Consider the following 23,454-nt stretch of genomic DNA (forward strand, 5'->3'; position numbering starts at 1 on the left):
AGATGATGTCGCAGCTGGACCCCTCTCCCCATTTCTACAGTTTCTCTACTTAAAATCTGATTTGAAATATTACCCTAATCTTAACTCTGCTAACCTTAAATTAAGATTAAGATTTAATAATTGTTTGTCTTTGTGGCAATTAGTGACGACCCCAGCAGACACCAATATCTACAGCGAGCACGTGAGTTCAAGGTCAACAGAAAAATGTGTTGTTAATTGTATGTCAACATTGTAGAGGTTTTGACTTCAAACAATTTGAGAACTCAACTGAATGGCAAATCATGTCTGTTCAGAACCAGAAATGTAAAAATGTAGGAATCACTTAAAAAAAGATTGTTTGTTGACCATGAATATTTTTCAGTTTGTTGACGATGAGGGATTATTAGAAGCATTTACACACTAGCATTGCTTTGAATTAGCTGGCAAAAAAACACAGAATAGTTTGCTGAAGCTAGATCCTTGTGCAGCGGAGAATTTGAGAAAACAGAATTTCCAAACGTGGGTCTGTTGTAGACCCATGCTATCAGAACTCAGGATAAGACCCAGATTCAGAAAGCTAGAGTCACAGATGTTTATTGACCAAAACAGGGGGCAGGCAAAAGACAGGTCAAAGGCAGGCTGAGGTCTGTAATCCAGGGCAGAGTCAATAAGGTACAGAACGGCAGGCAGGCTCAGGGCAGTCAGAATGATCAGAACCAGGGAAACAGAACTTGAGACAGCTGGGCGCCGGGAAACTACACTGGTAAGACCTGACAAGACAAACTGGCAACAGAGAACACAGGTATAAATACACTGGGGATAATGGGGAAGATAGGCAGCAGCAGGATGGGGGTGGAGACAAGCACAAAGACAGGTGAAATAGATCAGAGTGTGACACATGCAGTTTCTCAGTGAGGTCAGTTCCTCTCTGCTTACCTTATGTGAAAATAAAAGCCACCCACAAGTTCTTGCCTTTTTTTGTGCAGATATGGCGCAAGTAGATCTGAAGCAAGGCATATGTGTCACACACAAACATCTTCATAATGTAAGACATTAATGGGGGTACTGGTGAGGTAGAAGGATTCCGCTGGTAGGATCTAGAGGATAACTGCTGCTTCAGTTTTTATTTATTTAACCTTCATTTAATAACTAGGCAAGTCAGTTAAGAACAAATTGTTATTTACAATGACGGCCTACACCAGCCAAACCCGAACGATGCTGTGCCAATTGTGCGCCTCCCTATGAGATTCCCAATCACAGCCGGTTGTGATATAGCCTGGGTTCAAACCAGGCTTAACAGACTCATCTTGTACACAATCGTTTATACTCTTTAATGCACACATGGCATATTCACAATCACAAAGGCAAATGTTCCAAATGTCTCTCTTCAGGCAAATACAATCTGCAATGACTGTGTACGAGATCTTTCAATAAAACATGCTTACTCAAGATCTTGTCTAAGAGCATCAAAAATGGATGTATTTTACATTGGGTAGACATAACAGTGGCAAATGATTCATGTAAAACATCTATTAGGTTTTGCTAAATATAAACAGGGTCGTTTCTTGCCTTTTGGGGGCTAATTGCTAACAGTGGAGCTTGGCGTCCACATCACCAACAAACTAATATGATCCAAACACACCACGACCGTCGTGAAGAGGGCAGGACAACACCTATCCCCCTCAGGAGACTGAAAAGATTTGGCATGGGTCATCAGATCCTAAAAAGCTTTTACAGCTGCACCATCGAGAGCATCATGACGGGTTGCATCACAGCCTTGTATGGCAATTGCTTGGCCTCCAAACGCAAGGCACTACAGAGGGTAGCGCGTATGGCCAAGAACATCACCGGGGTCAAGCTTCCTGCCATCCAGGACCTCTATACCAGGCGGTATCAGAGGAAGGCCCTACAAATTGTCAACGACTTCAGCCACCCTAGTCATAGATTGTTCTCTTTGCTACCGCACGGCAAGCGGTACCAGAGTGCCATGTCTAGGCCCCCCCTAGACTTTTTTGTTGGTATTTTCTTAAAACTGCATTGCTGGTTAAGGGCTTATAAGTAAGCTGGTTAAGGGCTTATAAGTAAGCATTTTACTGTAAGGTCTACACCTGTTGTATTCGGCACAAATTGTGATTTGATTGACTGTCAGTGACTGACATAAGAGATAAATTGCTGATGAACCAAACTTCGACTTACACCTACTGTATTCTGCTATTCTAACTCAACAGTAAATTGAGACCTCGACTGAGTAAAAAAAAGTTTTAAAAAACATGGTGCAGTTTTAAAGTTTTCTTCAGTTCTACATATTTTGCCATAGAGCAGAGAGAAATAAATTGCAATTTCACAGCAAATTTCCAATAATTCTACCAAATTTTCCATGGGGTGGAGACATTTTTTTCTTGACAGTTTAAAGCAAATTTCCTGTAATTCTGCAGGGGGAAGGGGGTGGCCTGGAGGTCATGGACCCTGGGTAGGGTCGGTATTCGGACATGATTATTAAAAGTTCAGATAGCTGGTTAGACTAATTTACCAATCTGACTATTGTTATCTGACATGGCTAATTGAGTGACTGTCATTAACCATGTTTCAATCCACAGTTTAAGCGAGTAAAGTCTTATCATATAAAAAATGTACACGACAGCTGGAAACGGGAAGTGTCGGTGTAATTTTATAAATGCCGACACATCATTTGTTCGTTCGACATAGTGGGATCTTTTTGTGTCTGTAAAATGTATTCTACCCGAAATGTCAATGGAACACATTCATGCCCAAATATTGATATAATAACCATCATATCGAAGTAAATTTAGAATCACGCTCCCACTACGACTCGGGAAACTATGCAGTTTATTAGGCTACAGATGATATTAGTTAAGATGAACTTCACAGGGTGGTGAAAGTGCAAGGTGATGAGCTTGATGCTCCTTTCCATTAAATATCGAGGGTCTAATTCTAGTGATACGATGATCGATGCTTGACTGCCGTTTGACAAATAAAAATATTCTCGCTCTTATCCATAATAATCTCATCATGTAGACTATACTAGATATATACACTGCTCAAAAAAATAAAGGGAAAACATAAACAACACAATGTAACTCCACGTCAATCACACTTCTGTGAAATCAAACTGTCCACTTAGGAAGCAAATGCAAATGGAATAGACAACAGGTGGAAATTATAGGCAATTAGCAAGACAACCCCAATAAAGGAGTGGTTCTGCAGGTGGTGACCACAGACCACTTCTCAGTTCCTATGCTTCCTGGCTGATGTTTTGGTCACTTTTGAATGCTGGCGGTGCTTTCACTCTAGTGGTAGCATGAGATAGAGTCTACAACCCACACAAGTGGCTCAGGTAGTGCAGCTCATCCAGGATGACACATCAATGCGAGCTGTGGCAAGAAGGTTTGCTGTGTCTGTCAGCATAGTGTCCAGAGCATGGAGGCGCTACCAGGAGTCAGGCCAGTGCATCAGGAGACGTGGAGCACTGCCAGAGCCCTGCAAAATGACCTCCAGCAGGCCACAAATGTGCATGCGTCTGCTCAAACGGTCAGAAACAGACTCCATGAGGGTGGTATGAGGGCCCGACGTCCACAGGTGGGGGTTGTGCTTACAGCCCAACACCGTGCAGGACGTTTGGCATTTGCCAGAGAACACCAAGATTGGCAAATTCGCCACTGGCGCACTGTGCTCTTCACAGATGAAAGCAAGTTCACACTGAGCACATGTGACCGACGTGACAGAGTCTGGAGACGCCATGGAGAATGTTCTGCTGCCTGCAACATCCTCCAGCATGACCGGTTTGGCGGTGGGTCATTCATGGTGTGGGGTGGCATTTCTTTGGGGGGCCGCACAGCCCTCCATGTGCTCGCCAGAGGTAGCCTGACTGCCAATAGGTACCGAGATGAGATCCTCCGACCCCTTGCGAGACCATATGCTGGTGCGGTTGGCCCTGGGTTCCTCCTAATGCAAGACAATGCTAGACCTCATGTGGCTGGTGTGTGTCAGCAGTTCCTGCAAGAGGAAGGCATTGATGCTATGGACTGGCCCGTCCGTTCCCCAGACCTGAATCCAATTGAGCACATCTGGGACATCATGTCTCGCTCCATCCACCAACGCCACGTTGCACCACAGACTGTCCAGGAGTTGGCGGATGCTTTAGTCCAGGTCTAGGAGATCCCTCAGGAGACCATCCGCCACCTCATCAGGAGCATGCCCAGGCGTTGTAGGGAGGCCATACACACTACTGAGCTTCATTTTTACTTGTTTTAAGGACATCAAAGTTGGATCAGCCTGTAGTGTGGTTTTCCACTTTAATTTTGAGTGTGACTCCAAATCCAGACCTCCATGGGTTGATAAATTTGATTTCCATTGATAATGTGTGACTTTGTTGTCAGCACATTCAACTATGTAAAGAAAAAAGTATTTAATAAGAACATTTCATTCATTCAGATCTAGGATGTTTTATTTTAGTGTTCCCTTTATTTTTATGAGCAGTGTGTATATATAGTATACTACAGAAATACTATCTTATTGCATTAAATTAAAAATAAATCTTGTTTTTGTCTATTACTGTTCTGTCATGTATTTGTATGTTTTATGTGGATCCCAGGAAGGGTAGCTGTAGCGGTTGGTCAGATCGCGTGTCTCAAGACCAAAGCAGGCACATTTGCTATTTAATGCAACAGTTTGTGATAAACCTATCGGTAGAGTTGAAAATGCTATGGAAACAAACATTTTATTCGGTACACAAAAACTTAAGTGAAAAGGTACATTTTGTGTGCACTACGTCATCACACTGATTTCTTTGTCCAAAATGACCATATTTTATTTATGCAGATTCTAGAATATTCACATGAAAATCTGTCACCAATTGGATGGAAACATAGCTAGTGACTGACATAATAGAAAAATTGTTGATGTACAACCAAATTTCAAACTTGCACCGTGTGTATATTCTCAACAGTAAATTGACAGCTGTACTGAGTTTATGCTGCTTGTGCCTGGAGCCGCCCTGAAGATAAATCTAGTCATTTTAAATAAAAATCAGTGTCCCCCCCCCTCCACACTGCCAAGGAAATGTGTAATCATAAATTGTAAATCAAAGACATTTATACATACTCTATAACTGACAGGGAACATTACGAGACATCTCAATCACATTGAATTACTCAAGGCTGCATTATGATAGTGTCTGGTGAGCTATACTGTCAACCAGTACCAGTAGATCTAATCATATTTGCCAATACAAACATCTCAGCAAGGCCTCATTGCACTGTGTTACTGTCTATATTAAATAAAAACAATTCAGTTATTGTATCATATGACAGTAATGAAGAACTGACCCAGATAAGACATTCAACTTTAGACATTAGTAACACTACACATCATATACCAGATTTCTAAAACAATCATGAGACACACTTGCAGGCACTTTCATACAACAATCAACCCCCCCAATAAACAATCATTATGTAAATATTTCTGATGTTTCACATTTGCAATTGCAAAGTTCATCACCCTCACCAGCATCATCTCAATCTTGGTCATCGTTTTTATGGAATTAACTTTAAAAAGTGTTGGTGCATTCTGTAGAATGTCTGAGTATACTGTATGACATGTACATCTCTGTATTTGACTGACAGCAAAAACAAGCTATTCACCACTACAGAATTAGTAGAATGAATAGCAATTAAGCACCGAGTTCTAATTCTATGGTCACAACAATTATGGTTACTACATATAGGGTGCGTTCGTAAATTCACTCTGACTATCTACTCCGATTTCAGAGCACTCTGGTCTGAATGTGCCACAGAACAGACTAACTGACAAATTGACAAAACGCACCCATAATAGCATTCTACCATAAAGATATCTCTGAATATAACAATCTATAAGGCATTGTGACGTAATAGCACTCAGGTATGTAAAGCAGCTAAAACATTTCAGACCTGCATTAAACCTGGACAATAAGACTCATATGACCCGTGAACAAACAGACATGTCTGTTATACTGCTATTAGGGGAAAACGATGGTCTCTACCAGACCCATTTCACCGGGTAATACCATTTCCTGTTAAATGTACACCGTGGCCCTTGGAGTTAAAAGCCTCTGAGATCCTCCTGTCATTTCAAGTGTTTTCTGTTGATCTACATCACATTATTTGGGGTTTTATAAGTATCATTTCATTTTTGATTAAGTCAAGTATGTTAACGTATAACATAAGATGATAACAATAGCCATTAGTGAACTGAAGCACCGTCCGTCTACGACACTTCTCTGGAATAACACAGTGTTCCCATATTTCAGTCACGTAGGCCCAATCCCTCACCTGTGCCCTTGCTAAATAGTGTCCCTGATAGGATCCTATAGCACCCTAGGTGAAGTGCACTCAACCATAAAAGTAAACAAGGGTAGGGGACAGAGAACAACTTTCTGGAATGAAATACAGAGTCGTGTCAGATCTGTGAGGATGTTGCTAGTCATAGTAAACCTAAGGAAAGGGAAAAGGATTGGGTTTGGAATCAGGCCATAGTTATGATGTCAACAGGCCTTCCCGGCCGTTCCCTGCTCCGCTGGTCGTCACAGAAATGTGGTCTTAGTCCGTCTTCCAGACTTTGTTGAGGACTTTCACCACCTCCTCATAGATGATGAAGACGATAGCTACGTCCATACACACCCTGCCCAGCCTGGGGACTGTACCCTTATAGAACCTGGGGAGAAAGGGAGGAAATAATGAAGGAAGGAGGCGAAGGGCAGGCAGGGCCAATACCATTATCAGTCTGATAAAAATAGATGAATATGAGACAGGTCACAAAGTTAGTGTGTACAGAGATACTTACGCTTTAGGTCCCTCATGCTTCATGATCTTGACGGCACAGTCCAGGGTGCTTTTGTACTTGTGAGCCTCCAGACCCTGTTAGAGAAGAGACAGACGGGGTTCACTTAACAATATGATACAATACATGTATAGCGAAATATCTACAATTCACTGCATGTGACCAGGTCATTAATCATGGCAGTGTCTACCTGCATCCTGGTTTTGATGACATCAAGAGGAGTGTTTCCAAACACACTGACAGCTCCAGCGAAGGCTCCGAATGCTCCCGTGACCAGAGGGTTAATGGCCTTGTTAGGGTCATCACCTAGGAAACGGACAGGGAGAGACAGAGCAGTAAGACTCTCTGGATACACACACAGGTAAACAACACACATACACACAGGAGACAAGGATTCAAACTAAGTCGGTCACACACACACACACACACCTTTGTACCAGTTCCTTAGAGAGGTCATAACGTAAAAGCGGATGGCCTGGTTGGATCCCTGTTTCAGTACCGTGGCTGTCAGACCCTGGTACGTCCCCCTCAGGCCTGGAAGAGATATTGACAGCACAACACCATAACACATCAACACACAGCCAATAACCATCCCACAATCTTCCGTCCAATTACCATAAAATAACCATCCAATGGCCATGTCAGTTATGGTGAGACCAGAACAAATAACTGTCCAGCAGATGGCAGTAACTACTCCCTCTTCCCTTCACTAGTCTCTTTCAACCAGTGGAGAATGACTCCCCTCTCATTGAAGCCACGGAAGTTCAAGGCCAAACTCAGTACCACAGATAGAACAATGAGTCAGATATTTCACCTGATGTATAAGTGTGAAGCATCCGCTTGGTGTTTCCACTCATTACCAAATATGGTGATGAGAGGAAGGCCAGTGGCCGGCCAGTGGGAGAAGACATAGTGAGATGGATTTTGGCTGACATAATGCTAATTTTCTCATTGAGGAAAATTTTATCTCAATACAGTTTTTTGTTCCCTAAACCAGAATCTGTTACGAATAGACTGGACAAAGTTGTGTAGATTTGACCATTTGCCAAAGGAAAAAAATGCAGTTGTTTAGAAAGAGTGCATGGGCTAATTGAGTTACTGCACATCAGAGTAGACGTTCCTTAATGGAAATATGCAAATACATGCTAGAACGCGCCAATAGGATCTCGCTAGCTCGTGCTTGGCTCTGCACCCCTCCTTGCTTGTTCTGCCCACTATGACTCATTTGTTCCCATTGGAAATGACAGGCTGTGGTGCATCTTGGATTAGTTATAAAAATTGGCGGTACTGCAGGCATTGTTAGCAGAAAACGGGATCCCCTAAAATGTCAATCATCCTGTTACCTTCGGTTCTGATGATCTCCCCGACTCCATGGAAAAATCCCCGGTACTTTGGGTTGGCTGACGACTGGTCATGGATGAACTTTACCTGAAATGACACAAGCGGACGACACGGATTCAAATTATATGCAGATCTTTATTGATATCGACACCAACACACATGCAAATAACTGTTTAAGATTTCCTAAAACATACCTTGACCGTCTCCATGGGGCAGACCACCACCACAGCCTCAGCCATTCCTGCCCCCAGACCACAGAAAAGACCCCGGGTACTGTCCAGCTTCCCATTCTCATCACGCATCTTATTACTGAGGAACTCAAACATACCAAACCTGATAGAGAGAGCGGTTGTCAGGGACATAGAAAAGATACACAGAGACAAATAAACAGTGTGTGGTGTAGTGTGGTTGTATGTCTGTGTGTTGTACCTGACAGCTGCTTTGGGTATGGAGCCATAGAGCAGTGAGCTGAGCCCTCTGTACAGACCCCTCACCCCATGACCGTCTACCGTCTGTTTCACACAGTCAACTACAGGGAGGGAAAGGAAAAGGGACAGAGAGAATCAGGGTGAGAAATGACAAACATACACAGTCAACTGCAGATATTTCAACTCGGCTTAAGGTATTTTGTGCATAGAGTTTTGTGCACGTTACATGTGGAACATTCAATAGTATCACCAAAAAGTAATGCATGGATATAGGAAAGTGTCAGTGACAGTCATGGTGCTTGCATCTATGTAGGTTGGCATTTGTTGTCATGACTCATGTACTGGAGGCAGCTCTGCAGAGTGGTCACTACCTGGCACAGCCACAAAGTCAGCAAATCTGATGTTATCCCGAGTGGCGCAGAGGTCTAAGACAATATATCTCAGTGCTAGACGCGTCACTACAGACCCTGGTTCGATTCCAGGCTGAGTCCGCATAGGGCGATGCACAATTTGATCAGCTTCGTCCGGGTTAGGGGTTAACCGGGGTAGTCATTGTAAATAAGAATTTGTTCTTAACTGACTTGCCTAATTAAATAATGGTTAAATAAAATACTTTTTTTTAAATGGTTTTGCCACACTGCTTAACCTTAAATTAAGACAAAAAAGCGAACTTTTGTCTTCATAAATGTTTACAATTGAAACAATTTTGACTTTGAAGCCGGCCCATCTAGCAGAAGGCGATGAGTTTTACCCTGAAGGCAGAACTGATGACAAACATCAACTTGAAGCTTCTACAGTTAACAGTTCATGAGTATGAACTCAGAACTGATGACAAACATCAACTTGAAGCTTCTACAGTTAACAGTTCATGAGTATGAACTCAGAACTGATGACAAACATTAACTTGAAGCTTCTACAGTTAACAGTTCATGAGTATGAACTCAGAACTGACTGACAAACATTAACTTGAAGCTTCTACAGTTAACAGTTCATGAGTATGAACTCAGAACTGACTGACAAACATGTTGCTCAGGAGCGACTCCAACCAAAGTCCACTGACTCTAAACACACAGATAACACAGCTAGGCACACACACACACCCCTCAGGAAAGTGTAGACCCATTTAGTACAGATCCTTGGTTCAAGGCTTTTCATTAATCTGCCATGTAAGGTCTACTGCAAACAGCTATCTCTGTTTCAATGTGTGTCAATGATGGACTGTTACTGCTATTACTGGTAACAATATAGGAAATCATGTAAAAGTAACAAAATAATTCCCTTTCCTGTTTGGGAGAAACTGTTGGAACAGATACCCACCAATGCCTTTATATCTGGGAGGGTTGGCCTTCTCATCCAGCTGCAGCTGAGTCTTCACATACTCTGTAGGGAATGTAATACAGATCTCTATTCCTCCAGCAATACCACCTAGAGAGAGGGAGAGACAGAGAAAGTGTTAAGGTTGGGCTGATCACTATACCCCCTGCTCAATCTGAAACAGTCACAAGTTCTCAGTCAATACTTTGTAGAAGCACCTTTGGCAGCGATTACAGCGGTCTTTCTGGGTAAGTCTCAAAGAGCTTTCCACACCTGCATTGTGCAACATTATTCCATTATTATTTTCAAAATTCTACAAGCTCTGTCAAACTGGTTGTTGATCATTGCAAGACAACCATTTTCAGGTCTTGCCATAGTTTTTACTTAAATCTACTTGAAAATCTAACTAGACCACTCAGGAACATTCACTATCTTCTTGGTCAGAAAATCCAGTGTATACTTGGCCTTGTGTTTTAGGTTATTGTCCTGCTGAAAAGGTGAAGTCAACTCACAGTGTCTGGTGGAAAGCAGACTGAATCAGCTTTCCCTCTAGGATTATGCCTGGGCTTTGCTCCATTCAGTTGATTTTTTATCCTGAAAAACTCCTCAGTCCTTAACGATTACAAGCTTACCCAGATCACGATGCAGCCACCACTATGCTTGAAAATATTGAGAGTAGTATTCAGTAATTTGTTGTATTGGATTTAACACATTGTATTCAGGGTAAAAGTGAATTGCTTTGCCTCATTTTCTGCAGTTTTACTTCAGTGCCTTGTTGAAAACAGGATACATGTTTTGGAATATTTGTATTCTGTACAGGCTTCATCTCTTTTCACTCTGTCAATTGGGTTAGTATTGTAGAGTAAGTATCATGTTGTTGAACCATCCTCAGTTCTCTCCTATCACAGCCATTCAACTCAAACTATTTTAAACTCACCATTGGCCTCATAGTGAAATCCCTGACTGGGTGTATTGATACACCATCCAAAATGTAATTAATAACTTCACCATACTAAAAAGGGTATTCAATGTTTTTTATTTTTTATTAATCCATCTACCAATAGGTACCCTCTTTGCAAGGCATTGCAAAACTTCCTTGGTCTTTGTGGTTGAATCTGTGTTTGAAATCCACTGCTCGACTGAGGGACCTTACAGATAGATAATTGTATGTGTGGGGTACAGAGATGAGGTAGTCAATCAAAAATCATGTTAAACACCATTATTGCACACAGAGTGAGTCCATGCAAATTATTATGCGACTTGTTAATACATCCCCTAACACGAACTTAAGGCTTGACACAAGACATTATTGACTCGAGACATTCCAGCTTTACATTATTCTACTTCGACATTATTGGGTATTGTGTGTAGGCCAGAGACAAACAAATCTATATTTAATCTATTTTAAATTCAGGCTGTAACAACAAAACATGGAAAAAGTCAAGGGGTGTGAATACTTTCTGAAGGCACTGTAGATGAGTCTTCTCTGCTAGCTGAATGATGTCATCCTTTTATGTATAGCATGTGTTATTACCGCATTCACAAATAAAATATGTAATAATATTATAAAGAATCAAAGTGTTTCAATAACTTAACAATTCAAAAAGATCAACAGTGTAGGACTTTTCTCTGTAACTGTAGTTTTATTGGTAACCTCATAGTTCCACCTTAACAGCAGTAGCTCCACACATCTGCAGTTGAATGGCAAACAGAAAGAAGGTCTCTGATTGGTTCAACTGGGATTCTGCCCACAGGATACTCCCCTCTGTGCTGTTCCTGATCAGTGGGGGTGTGACTAGTCATCTCTAGTGACCACAGCCACATACCTGCCTATTTCTACAATGCATCTTCTTTAAATGTGATTTTAAACCTGACAATAACCTTAACCACACTGCTAACCTTATGTCGAAGCCTAACCTTAATTTAAGACCAAAAATCTTACGATAAATCCAATTTTGACTTTGTGGCTGTGGTAACCGGTGTTCTCCACTGGAACAGAGAAAGTAGTACACACATAGGGTGCGTTCCTCTTGCCTGGGAATTAGTGACACATGCCAGATCTTACAATGCCGGATAGGTATTTTACATATCAGCTAACCACATCATGCTGTATGTTATAGCAATCTGGCGTCTGCGGCACAGGCAATGATGTGGCACACAACCAGCATCAGCGCTTCATCAACCTCAGGAGGCTGAAGAAATTCGTCTTTGCCCCCGACCCACAGCCTGTTCCCCTGCTATCATCTAGAAGGCGGAGATAGTACAAGTGCATCAAAGCTGGGACCGAGAGACAGCTCCTATCTCCAGGCCATCAGACTGTTAAATAGTCACTACTAGCCAGCTTCCACCCAGTACACTGACCTGAACTTTAGTCACTGTTACTAGCCAGCTACCATCCGGTACTCTACCCTGCACCTTAGAGACGCCTGCTCTGTGTATATAGTCCTTGAACTGCATTCTAGTCACGGCTTATCCTGTATAACTACTGCTGTATACAACTTTTCTATTCATATACTGCAAATAACTGTCGAAACAAACCATCACACACATAATACAGTTGAAGTTGGAAGTTTACATACACCGAAGCAAAATACATTTAAACTCAGTTTCACAATTCCTGACATTTAATCCTAGTAAAAATTCCCAGTTTAAGGTCAGTTAGGATCACCACTTAATTTTAAGAATGTGAAATGTCAGAGTAATAGTAGAGTGATTTATTTAAGCTTTTATTTATTTCATCACATTCCCAGTGGGTCAGAAGTTTACATACATTCAATTAGTATTTGGTAGCATTGCCTTTAAATTTTTTAACTTGGGTCAAATGTTTTGGGTAGGCTTCCACAAGCTTCCCACAATAAGTTGGGTGAATTTTGGCCCATTCCTCCTGACAGAGCTGGTGAAACTGAGTCAGGTTTGTAGGCCACTTTGCTCGCACATGCTTTTTCAGTTTGGCCCACACATTTTCTATAGGATTGAAGTCATGGCTTTGTGATGGTCACTCCAATACCTTGACTTTGTTGTCTTTTAGCCATTTTTCCACAACTTTGGAAGTATGCTTGGGGTCATTGTCCATTTGGAGGACCCATTTGCAACCAAGCTTTAACTTCCTGACTGATGTCTTGAGATGTTACTTCAATATATCCACATCATTTTCCTTCCTCATGACGCCATCTATTTTGCGAAATGCACCAGTCCCTCCTGCAGCAAAGCACCCCCACAATATGATACTGCCACCCCCGTGCTCCACGTTTGGGATGGTGCTCTTCGGCTTGCAAGCCTCCCACTTTTTCCTCCAAACATAACATTTACATTTAAGTCATTTAGCAGACGCTCTTATCCAGAGCGACTTACAAATTGGTGCATTCACCTTATGACATCCAGTGGAACAGTCACTTTACAATAGTGCATCTAAATCTTAAAGGGGGGTGAGAAGGATTACTTATCCTATCCTAGGTATTCCTTAAAGAGGTGGGGTTTCAGGTGTCTCCGGAAGGTGGTGATTGACTCCGCTGTCCTGGCGTCGTGAGGGAGTTTGTTCCACCATTGGGGGGCCAGAGCAGCGAACAGTTTTGACTGGGCTGAGCGGGAACTGTACTTCCTCAGTGGTAGGGAGGCGAGCAGGCCAGAGGTGGATGAACGCAGTGCGCTTGTTTGGGTGTAGGGCCTGATCAGAGCCTGGAGGTACTGAGGTGCCGTTCCCCTCACAGCTCCGTAGGCAAGCACCATGGTCTTGTAGCGGATGCGAGCTTCAACTGGAAGCCAGTGGAGAGAGCGGAGGAGCGGGGTGACGTGAGAGAACTTGGGAAGGTTGAACACCAGACGGGCTGCAGCGTTCTGGATGAGTTGTAGGGGTTTAATGGCACAGGCAGGGAGCCCAGCCAACAGCGAGTTGCAGTAATCCAGACGGGAGATGACAAGTGCCTGGATTAGGACCTGCGCCGCTTCCTGTGTGAGGCAGGGCCGTACTCTGCGGATGTTGTAGAGCATGAACCTACAGGAACGGGCCACCGCCTTGATGTTAGTTGAGAACGACAGGGTGTTGTCCAGGATCACGCCAAGGTTCTTAGCGCTCTGGGAGGAGGACACAATGGAGTTGTCAACCGTGATGGCGAGATCATGGAACGGGCAGTCCTTCCCCAGGAGGAAGAGCAGCTCCTTCTTGCCGAGGTTCAGCTTGAGGTGGTGATCCGTCATCCACACTGATATGTCTGCCAGACATGCAGAGATGCGATTCGCCACCTGATCATTATGGCCAAACAGTTCTATTTTATCATCCCAGAGGACATTTCTCCAAAAAGTACAATCTTTGTCCCCATATGCAGTTGCAAACCGTGGTCTGGCTTTTTAATGGCGGTTTTGGAGCAGTGGCTTCTTCCTTGCTGAGCGGCCTTTCAGGTTTGTCGATATAGGACTCGTTTTACTTCGCTCACGCAAATTCTCTTGTTATTACACAATAGGCTCTAAATTCTGCCCAGTGCCCAGCACCTTCCGTCATAAAGTTAGATATTTATAATTAGACATGTCTAACGGTTTCCTCATAACAGGATAGGAGAAAGACAATCCAGTTTGTCAGGTCTGACTACTGAGATCGCAATCGTCTCTGGGCTAATAGACAGCTTTACTGACTGGTCTCTGGTGGGAGGAAACATTCAAGCAAAACACGCTGAAATAAGTGATCGTGCAACAATGATACTTCAATATGAGTTGACTTTTTAACTGACCTACTACAACTCTCTATGTTGAGAAAGAAAGGCTCAGATTTAAAGATGAGGAGCAAGCCAAAATACTGCATAGCCAAATATAATGTAATCTGTGTAGATGAGGGTGTTGAAGACCATAGTTTATGCTCAACAACATGACCAATTCATTGATTTACATTTATGACACATTTTACTGGGTCTCAGAGTGCTTGCATTCTATGGGGGTAATAAAGTACAAAAACTGCAAAAAAAAGTGAACAGTGAAGAAAGAAAAAAAAATGAAAGGACAACCCTACTACCTTCAGCATGCATCCCTAGCCCTGGTCTGAGCTGGTCGGGTGAAAGGATGTTGTAATCCAGCTGCACGTGTGCATGTGCTCTCTGAACTGCAGAAGTGTGTGGATTTATGCTGTGTCATCATGGTTCGTGGATTCAGTAACACAGCACTGCACTGCAGGCCCCAGCCCCCTGCCAAGCACTCACATTATTGGGTGAATCTCGCTGTATTCCTTTCATCTCCTTTCCTTCATTTCGGTTTGACTGTGAAAGCACTATCATATTGCTCTCATCTATTATGTGAGTTAAAATGAGTGGGCCCCGATAACTCCCGTATCACTCCAGGTGAAAGCATAGTAGTTGACTAACACCGATAGACATAAAAATAAAAATAAATTGTCCTGAAAAATGTGCCACAAATCTGAGACAGACAAATTACTTCAATCACCTAAAGTAGATAGTGATATTTCCAGTCAATCAGGGCATTGGAATGAGTCTGTTCACTTGTTCTGAAATAGCTTCTGTAGTTAGAAACATAAGCATTCCAGAAACATTATTTTGTTGAAATATAATTTGATCTCTGAGAAATTAAGCTACTTGATTGCACCCAAATTGGACATATTTATTTAAAAGATTTACAGATGAAGTCAGAAGTTTGCCAAATACATTTAAACTCAGTTTTTCACAATTCCTGGCATTTTATCCTAGTAAAAATTCCCTGTCTTAGGTCAGTGAGGTTCATCACTTTATTTTAAGAATGTGAAATGTCAGAATAATTGTAGAGAGAATTATTTACTTCAGCTTTGACTTCTTTAATCACAGTCACAGTGGTCAGAAGTTTACATACACTCAATTAGTATTTGGTAGCGTTGACTTTCAATTGTTTAACTTGGGTCAAACGTTTTGGGTTGGCTTCCACAAGTTTCCCACAATAAGTTGGGTGAATTTTGGCCCATTCCTCCTGAGCTGGTGTAACTGAGTCAGATTTGCAGGCCTCCTTGCTCGCACACGCTTTTTCAGTTCTGCCCACAAATGTTCTATAGGATTGAAGTCAGGGCTTTGTGATGGCCACTCCAATACCTTCACTTTGTTGTCCTTAAGCCATTTTGCCACAACTTTGGAAGTATGCTTGGGGTCATTGTCCATTTGGAAGACCCATTTGTGACCAAGCTTTAACTTCCTGACTGATGTCTTCAGATGTTGCTTCAATGTATCTACATAATTTCCCTTCCTTAGGAGGCCGTCTATTTTGTGAAGTGCACCAGTCCCTCCTGCAGCAAAGCACCCCCACAACATGATGTTGCCACCCCCATGCTTCACAGTTCGGATGGTCTTCTTCAGCTTGCAAGCCTCCCCCTTTTTCCTCCAAACATAACGATAGTCAGTATGGCCAAACAGTTATATTTTTGTTTCATCAGACCAGAGGACATTTCTCCAAAAAGTACAATCTTTGTCCACATGTGCAGTTGCAAACCGTAAACTGGCTTTTTTATGGCGGTTTTGGATCAGTGGCTTCTTCTTGCTTAGCGGCCTTTCAGGTTATGTCGATACAGGACTCCTTTTACTGTGGATATAGATACTTCTGTGGTGTTTATATTTGCGTACCATTGTTTGTACAGATGAAAATGGTACCTTCAGGCATTTGGAAATTGCTCCCAAGGATGTACCAGACTTGTGGAGGTCTACAATTTATTCTCTGAGGTCTTGGCTGATTTCTTTTGATTTTCCAATGATGTCAAGCAAAGAGGCACTGACTTTGAAGGTAGGCCTTGAAATACATCCACAGGTACATCTCCAATTGATTCAAATGATGACAATTAGCCTATCAGAAGCTTCTAAAGCCATGACATCATTTTCAAAAATTTTCCAAGCTGTTTAAAAAAGGCACAGTCAACTTAGTGTATGTAAACTTCTGACCCACTGGAACTGTGATACAGTGAGTTATAAGTGAAATAATCTGTCTGTAAACAATTGTTGGAAAAATGACTTGTGTCATGCACAAAGTAGTAAAGTTACCAAAACCATTGTTTGTTAACGAGAAATTTGTGGAGTGGTTGAAAAACAAGTTAATGACTCCAACCTAAGTGTATGTAAACTTCAACTGTATATAATATTCAAGAATTATAGTACCTAGCAAAACATTTGGTCCAAATTGGATGTTAACTATGAGTAAGACATGAGGAGTCCAAAGAAGTGGTCAAAAGCCCTACACCCCAAGCCAATCCCACCCCAACAATGAGTATATAGTATCATTACTTATCTTTGACAAGTAGTATGGAGCATTGTTTCTTTATTCTATGTACTGTATTCTCAGCAGCAACAACAACAAAAATATGTTTTATTCATGTTTCGAGAAATTAGCCATTGAAGTTGTTGGGTTTATGTCCCAAATTACATATTGGTTTTCTTACAGGGTAAGTCTCTGAACCAGGTATGACAGCAACCCATTGTTTGGTTTTGTTTACCTGGCCACTGCTTCAAATGCTAACTTTAAATCATGTGTGGCACAAATCCAATGCAAGTCAATGGTACCCATGTTAGCATTTTTGCACTTTATATCCAAATCATCTATAAGTTACACAATACATTTTTAGATAAGTTAGGTAGATTTGGACATGAAGCATCAACAACAGAAATGATTTCACAAGAATCTGAGATGGTGGGTGTCAAAATCATTTTTTTGGGTGCTTTTTGAGGTTGAACAACACTTTTGCAAAAAGCAAGATACAGAAGCAATATAGGCAGTTAGACACAAATGTATGCCCTCAGCTATCACCCATGAATGCCCTCAGCTATCACCCATGAATGCCCTCAGCTATCACCCATGAATGCCCTCAGCTATCACCCATGAATGCCCTCAGCTATCACCCATGAATGCCCTCAGCTATCACCCATGAATGCCCTCAGCTATCACCCATGAATGCCCTCAGCTATCACCCATGAATGCCCTCAGCTATCACCCATGAATGCTCTTAGTTATGATGTAAAAGAGACAAAACAAGTAGTAGAACTGCATTCAAGGGTTCCTTGATTTTTAAAAATCTGTTGCATGTGATGCAATGTTCCCATCCAAGGACCTTCCTCCTCAGGCTGCATAAGAATACATAAGTATTTTGCTGCACCTGCGATAACACCTGCAAAATTACGTGTATAAGCAATAAACTTTGACTTGATTTACATGTAAACTTAGATAAGCCTTACTATGACTACAAATATCTACACAGCCGTGCAACACAAGGAAATAGCCAGGTTCAGTGTATACAGTCATGGCCAAAAGTTGATGACACAAATATTAATTTCCAAAGTTTGCTGCTTCAGTGTCTTTAGATATTGTTGTCAAATTTACTATGGAATACTGAAGTATAATTACAAGGATTTCCTGTGTCTTAGGCTTTTATTTACAATTACATGAAGTTGATGCAAAGAGTCAATATTTGCAGTGTTGACACTTTTTCAAGACCTCTGCAATCCACCCTGGTATGCTGTCAATTAACTTCTGGGCCACATTCTGACTGATGGCAGCCCATTCTTGCATAATCAATGCTTGGAGTTTGTCCGAATTTGTGGGTTTTTGTTTGTCCTCCCTCCACTTGAGGATTGACCACAAGTTCTCAATGGGATTAAGGTCTGGGGAGTTTCCTGACCATGGACCCAAAATATCGATGTTTTGTTCCCAAGACACTTAGTTATCACTTTTGCCATATGACAAGGTGCTCCATCATGCTGGAAAAGGCATTGTTAGTCACCAAACTGTTCCTGAATGGTTGGGAGACGTTGCTCTCAGAGTATGTGTTGGTACCATTCTTTATTCATGGCTGTGTTCGTAGGCAAAATTGTGAGAGCCCACTCCCTTGGCTGAGAAGCAACCCACACACATGAATGGGCTCAGGATGCTTTACTGTTGGCATGACACAGACTGATGGTAGCACTCACCTTGTCTTCCCAGGACAAGCTTTTTTTCCGGATGCCTCAAACAATCGGAAAGGGGATTCATCAGAGTAAATTACTTTACCCCAGTTCTCAGCAGTCCAATCCCTGTACTTTTTTGCAGAATATCAGTCTGTCCCTGATGTTTTTCCTGGAGAGAAGTGGCTTCTTTGCTGCTCTTCTTGACACCAAGCCATCATCCAAAAGTCTTCACCTCACTGTGCGTGCAGATGCACTCACACCTGCCTGCTGCCATTCCTGAGCAAGCTATATACTGGTGGTGCCCCGATCCTGCAGCTGAATGAACTTTAGGAGACGGTCCTGGCCCTTGCTGAACTTTTTTGGGTGCCCTGAAGCCTTCTTCACAACAATTGAACCGCTCTCCTTCAAGTTGTTGATGATCCGATAAATGGTTGATTTAGGTGCAATCATACTGGGAGCAATATCCGTGCCTGTGAAGCCCTTTTTGTGCAAAGCAATGATGATGGCACGTGCTTCCTTGCAGGTAACCATGGATGACAGAGGAAGAACAATGATTCCAAGCACCACCTTCCTTTTGAAGCTTCCAGTCTGTTATTTGAAATTGATCAGCATGACAGAGTGATCTCCAGCCTTGTCCTCGTCAACACTCACACCTGTGTTAACGAGAGAATCACTGACATGATGTCAGCTGGTCCTTTTGTTGCAGGGCTGAAATTCAGTGGAAATGTTTTTGGGGGATTCAGTTAATTTCCATGGCAAAGAGGGATTTTGCAATTAATCGCTGATCACTCTTCATAACATTCTGGAGTATATGCAAATTGCCATCATACAAACTGAGGCAGCAGATGTCGAAAATTAATATTTGTGTCATTCTTGTGTCCCACCCACCCACCAACCCTTCTTTTACGCTACTGCTACTCTGTTCATCATATATGCATAGTCACTTTAACCATATCTACATGTACCTACTACCTCAATCAGCCTGACTAACCGGTGTCTGTATGTAGCCTCGCTACATTTATAGTATCGCTACTGTATATAGCCTGTCTTTTTACTGTTGTGTTATTTCTTTACTTACCTATTGTTCACCTAATACCTTTTTTGTACTATTGGTTTGAGCCTGTAAGTAAGTATTTCACTCTAAGGTTGTATTCGGCGCACGTGATAAATAAACTTTGATTTTATGTGATTCTCAAAACTGTTGGTCACAACTGTACTCCGAGAAAGGGATAGAACAGCCAACCATTATCTATGATGGCACCAAGTGTTCTACAAAATCCAAACAAACTCTTTCCTAGATTGGAACTTTGTAAATGTTTTGTGTCTGAAACCAAGTGTGCCAGATTCTGTAACTTTAGTGTTATGGCACACTCCACTCAGCCCCCATTCCTGTGAGAGGAAAGCCTGCCTAACTTCCATTCATAAGGCATGTTAAACAAGCTCTGCTGGACTGAGGAGAGGGGGATTCAGTAGGATCATGGGGTCAGTAATTATCAGAGAAAAAGGACCACCACATGCATCTAATTAACTTTATACACCCTGGAACTTTCAGCCAGAGCATGTGTCCTTGATTAGAACAGATACACCACTCGCTCACTGAAGTAAAGGCTCAAAGGGCAAATTGATAGTAGTAGTTCAACAGATGGAGCCAGAACCATAGTCAAAGTGAGTAGGATTTTGCTGAACACTTCGAGGTTACTACAGTTTAAAGACAACCCATGCTTAGACATGGTGGACTCTTATTTTAGGTTTAATTTCCAAACAATTCAATACGGTCTTGTATTCCTTAAGTCTCATACGCGTTCAATAATTATCATATTGCAGCACCCTGTCAAGAACAGCACATGATGTGGGTTGCTATATTGTAATCAAAGTCTGACTCTCGAAGATGCCGTCATGAACTGACGCTAAAGGTGGTTAGCGTCTATGAATGGGCTACTTACTCCCTAGCAACTGAATGACATGTAGTTCATGACTAAATTAAGAAAAAAAATGACTGAATGGATTAGTACTCTCAAATAACTCACTACACTAACAAAGGTCACCTCACCACTCCCATAGCAAGCACTATAGGCAGGCAATCGTGTTTAAATATATTGCTGCAACATAACTCGACAAAAGTAAAAAGAAACCCATGTAGAATATCCTGCATTGTCACAGTGACAATGACTTGCAGTGTTAGAATGTAGCAGGGCGCTGGAATGAACACTGTATGAAAATGTGATGCAAAGTCAGCAGCTTACACAAGGAAAGATGAATGACTTCATCCTTACCTGCTAGAATGGCTTTGCCCGGGTGGGTGAGTTTGGCTTTCCCTGCTGGCGCGGCTGCGGCCAAACAGCGGGGTCTGTGGAAGGGACTCACAAATGTGGGATTCCCGGACATATTGGCAACAATCGCGCCCCAAAAAAACAAGCTGGAACTTGTTCTATTCTACGACGACACTCGTTCTCTCTCCCGATCGTCAGGCTCCGTGCACTCTATTGCTCTATGCACGAATTGCTGTGCGATCATTTACAAAGGCGGTGTTGATCATTGGACTTGGCACAGTACAAAAGATAATGTTGAATCTGCACGTTTGACAGGCGAAGTTTCCTCACTTCTCCATTGCCAGTAGGCTACTGTATCGGCCCATCGTGGTCAGTGTTTTTAGGGCGGGGCGCGGTGTTTTCACCCTCATAAAAGCGCCATATTTTTTCACAAACGCAAATCCGATTTAAGGTGGAACGGGACTTGGTTTTATATTCACACATTCAACAGACATTCAACAGACATTCAACAGACATTCAACAGACATTCAACAGACATTCAACAGACATTCAACAGACATTCAACAGACATTCAACAGACATTCAACAGACATTCAACAGACATTCAACAGACATTCGCCAAAAGCCATTTAAAAATGTACAAATCTATAACTAATTCACCGTTTGTCACAGAATCGTCAAACTAGATATGATTTATTCTATAAATGTCTAGCATACTTTTACAACCTTTGTTTTGAGTAGAAATTCCAGTTTTGACTTGATAGAAATACATAAAATATATAAATGGCATTTAAAGCAGTACAAATCTATAACTAATTCACCGTTTGTCACAGAATCGTCAAACTATGTATGATGTATTCTATAAATGTCTAGCATACTTTTACAACTTTTGTTTTGAGTAAAAAAATCCAGTTTTGATTTGATAGAGGGCATGTAGTCCGTCTAAAGGGTGTGTGGTCAAAATTCTAACCAGTCTGGTATACCCTATTAGAAGGGGCCTGGCATAAACTTCTGCATCTTCAGTCATATTAAAATAAATAACTGGAATAAACTATGGGATGAAGGGGTCAGGCCTGACTAACAAAGACAGGTGGATGGACCAAGAGGATCAACATGGACATTCCACAGGGCCACAGAAGGTACAGAATGTCACAGTGGAGATAAGGAAAACTAAGATTGAACCATACACTACCGTGCAAAAGTTTGGGGCCAATTAGAAATGTCCTTGTTTTTGAAAGAATCTACTCGTTTTTGTCCATTAAAATAACATCAAATTTATCAGAAATACATTGTAGATATTGTTAATGTTGTAAATGACTATTGTAGCCGGAAACGGCTAATGGAATATCAACATAGAAGTACAGAAGCCCATTATCAGCAACCATCACTCCTGTGTTCCAATGGCACGTTGTGTTAGCTAATCCAAGTTTATCATGTTAAAAGGCTAATTGATCATTAGAAAACCCTTTTGTAATTATGTTAGCACCGCTGAAAATTGTTGTTCTGATTAAAGAAGAAATAAAACTGGCCTAGACTAGTTGAGTATCTGAAACATCAGTATTTGTGGGTTCGATTACAGGCTCAAAATGGCCAGAAACAAAGGACTTACTTATGAAACTCGCCAGTCTTTTCTGGTTCTGAGAAGTGAAGGCTATTCCATGTGTGAAATTGCCAAGAATCTGAAGATCTCGTGCAACGCTGTGTACTACTCCCTTCACAGACCAGCGCAAACTGGCCCTAACCAGAATAGAAAGAGGAGTGGGAGGCCCCGGTGCACAACTGAGCAAGAGAACAAGTACATTAGTGTTATGCAAGTGAGTGAGGACCCAACAGCGACTTAACCAGGATGGGCCTTGACGAATGTCGCGGAAAAGCAATCGCCTGGCGTTAGGATTGGCGACCTGGGAGACGCGGAGCGGACCAATGAACAGCGGAGTCAGCTTACGAGAAGCTGTCGTAGAGGAAGGTTGCAGTGGAAAGCCACACTCTCTGGCCGCAACAATACCTTGGACTCTTAATCCCTGCGTTTATTGGCGGCTCTCCGTCTGTGCCTGTAACGGCAAAGGTGCAGACCTCACCCTCCTCAGGTGCGCTCACAACGTTGGACAAACGCTTGAGCGGAACGCTGGACTCGGCAAGCTGGGATGAGAACAGAGGAGGTAGTAGCTTAGACTACTCTGAAACGGAGATAACCCGGTAACGAGAGGAAAGGCGAGTGTGAGTATTCTGCCCAGGGAGCTGTTCTGCCCAAGGCCTTGAGGGTTTCGAAGAAGAGCAAGTAGTATACGACAATGTCTGATTGGCCCCTCTCTGCTTGACCGTTAGACGGGGATGAAACCGGAAGAGGAGCCTGACGGACGCACCAATCAAACGACAGAACTCCCTCCAAAACTGTGG

At 42.2% G+C, this 23,454-nt stretch overlaps 1 protein-coding gene across 1 annotated transcript; it reads right to left on the bottom strand.

Annotated features, from left to right (window-relative positions):
- Positions 1–4,781: 4,781 nt before the first annotated feature.
- Positions 4,782–21,430, bottom strand: LOC124017543 (tricarboxylate transport protein B, mitochondrial-like). Its single transcript, XM_046332760.1, has 9 exons — positions 21,061–21,430; positions 9,906–10,013; positions 8,590–8,689; positions 8,355–8,493; positions 8,163–8,247; positions 7,249–7,353; positions 7,010–7,125; positions 6,823–6,896; positions 4,782–6,693 (listed from the first exon to the last, which is right to left on the bottom strand). Exons 1-9 carry the CDS (start codon positions 21,170–21,172, stop codon positions 6,579–6,581), a joined length of 954 nt encoding a protein of 317 aa, XP_046188716.1. The 5' UTR covers positions 21,173–21,430; the 3' UTR covers positions 4,782–6,578.
- Between the last annotated feature and the right edge of the window lie 2,024 nt (positions 21,431–23,454).

Source organism: Oncorhynchus gorbuscha, unplaced genomic scaffold, assembly GCF_021184085.1.
Source record: "Oncorhynchus gorbuscha isolate QuinsamMale2020 ecotype Even-year unplaced genomic scaffold, OgorEven_v1.0 Un_scaffold_27:::fragment_4:::debris, whole genome shotgun sequence".
Classification (NCBI taxonomy): Eukaryota; Metazoa; Chordata; class Actinopteri; order Salmoniformes; family Salmonidae; genus Oncorhynchus; species Oncorhynchus gorbuscha.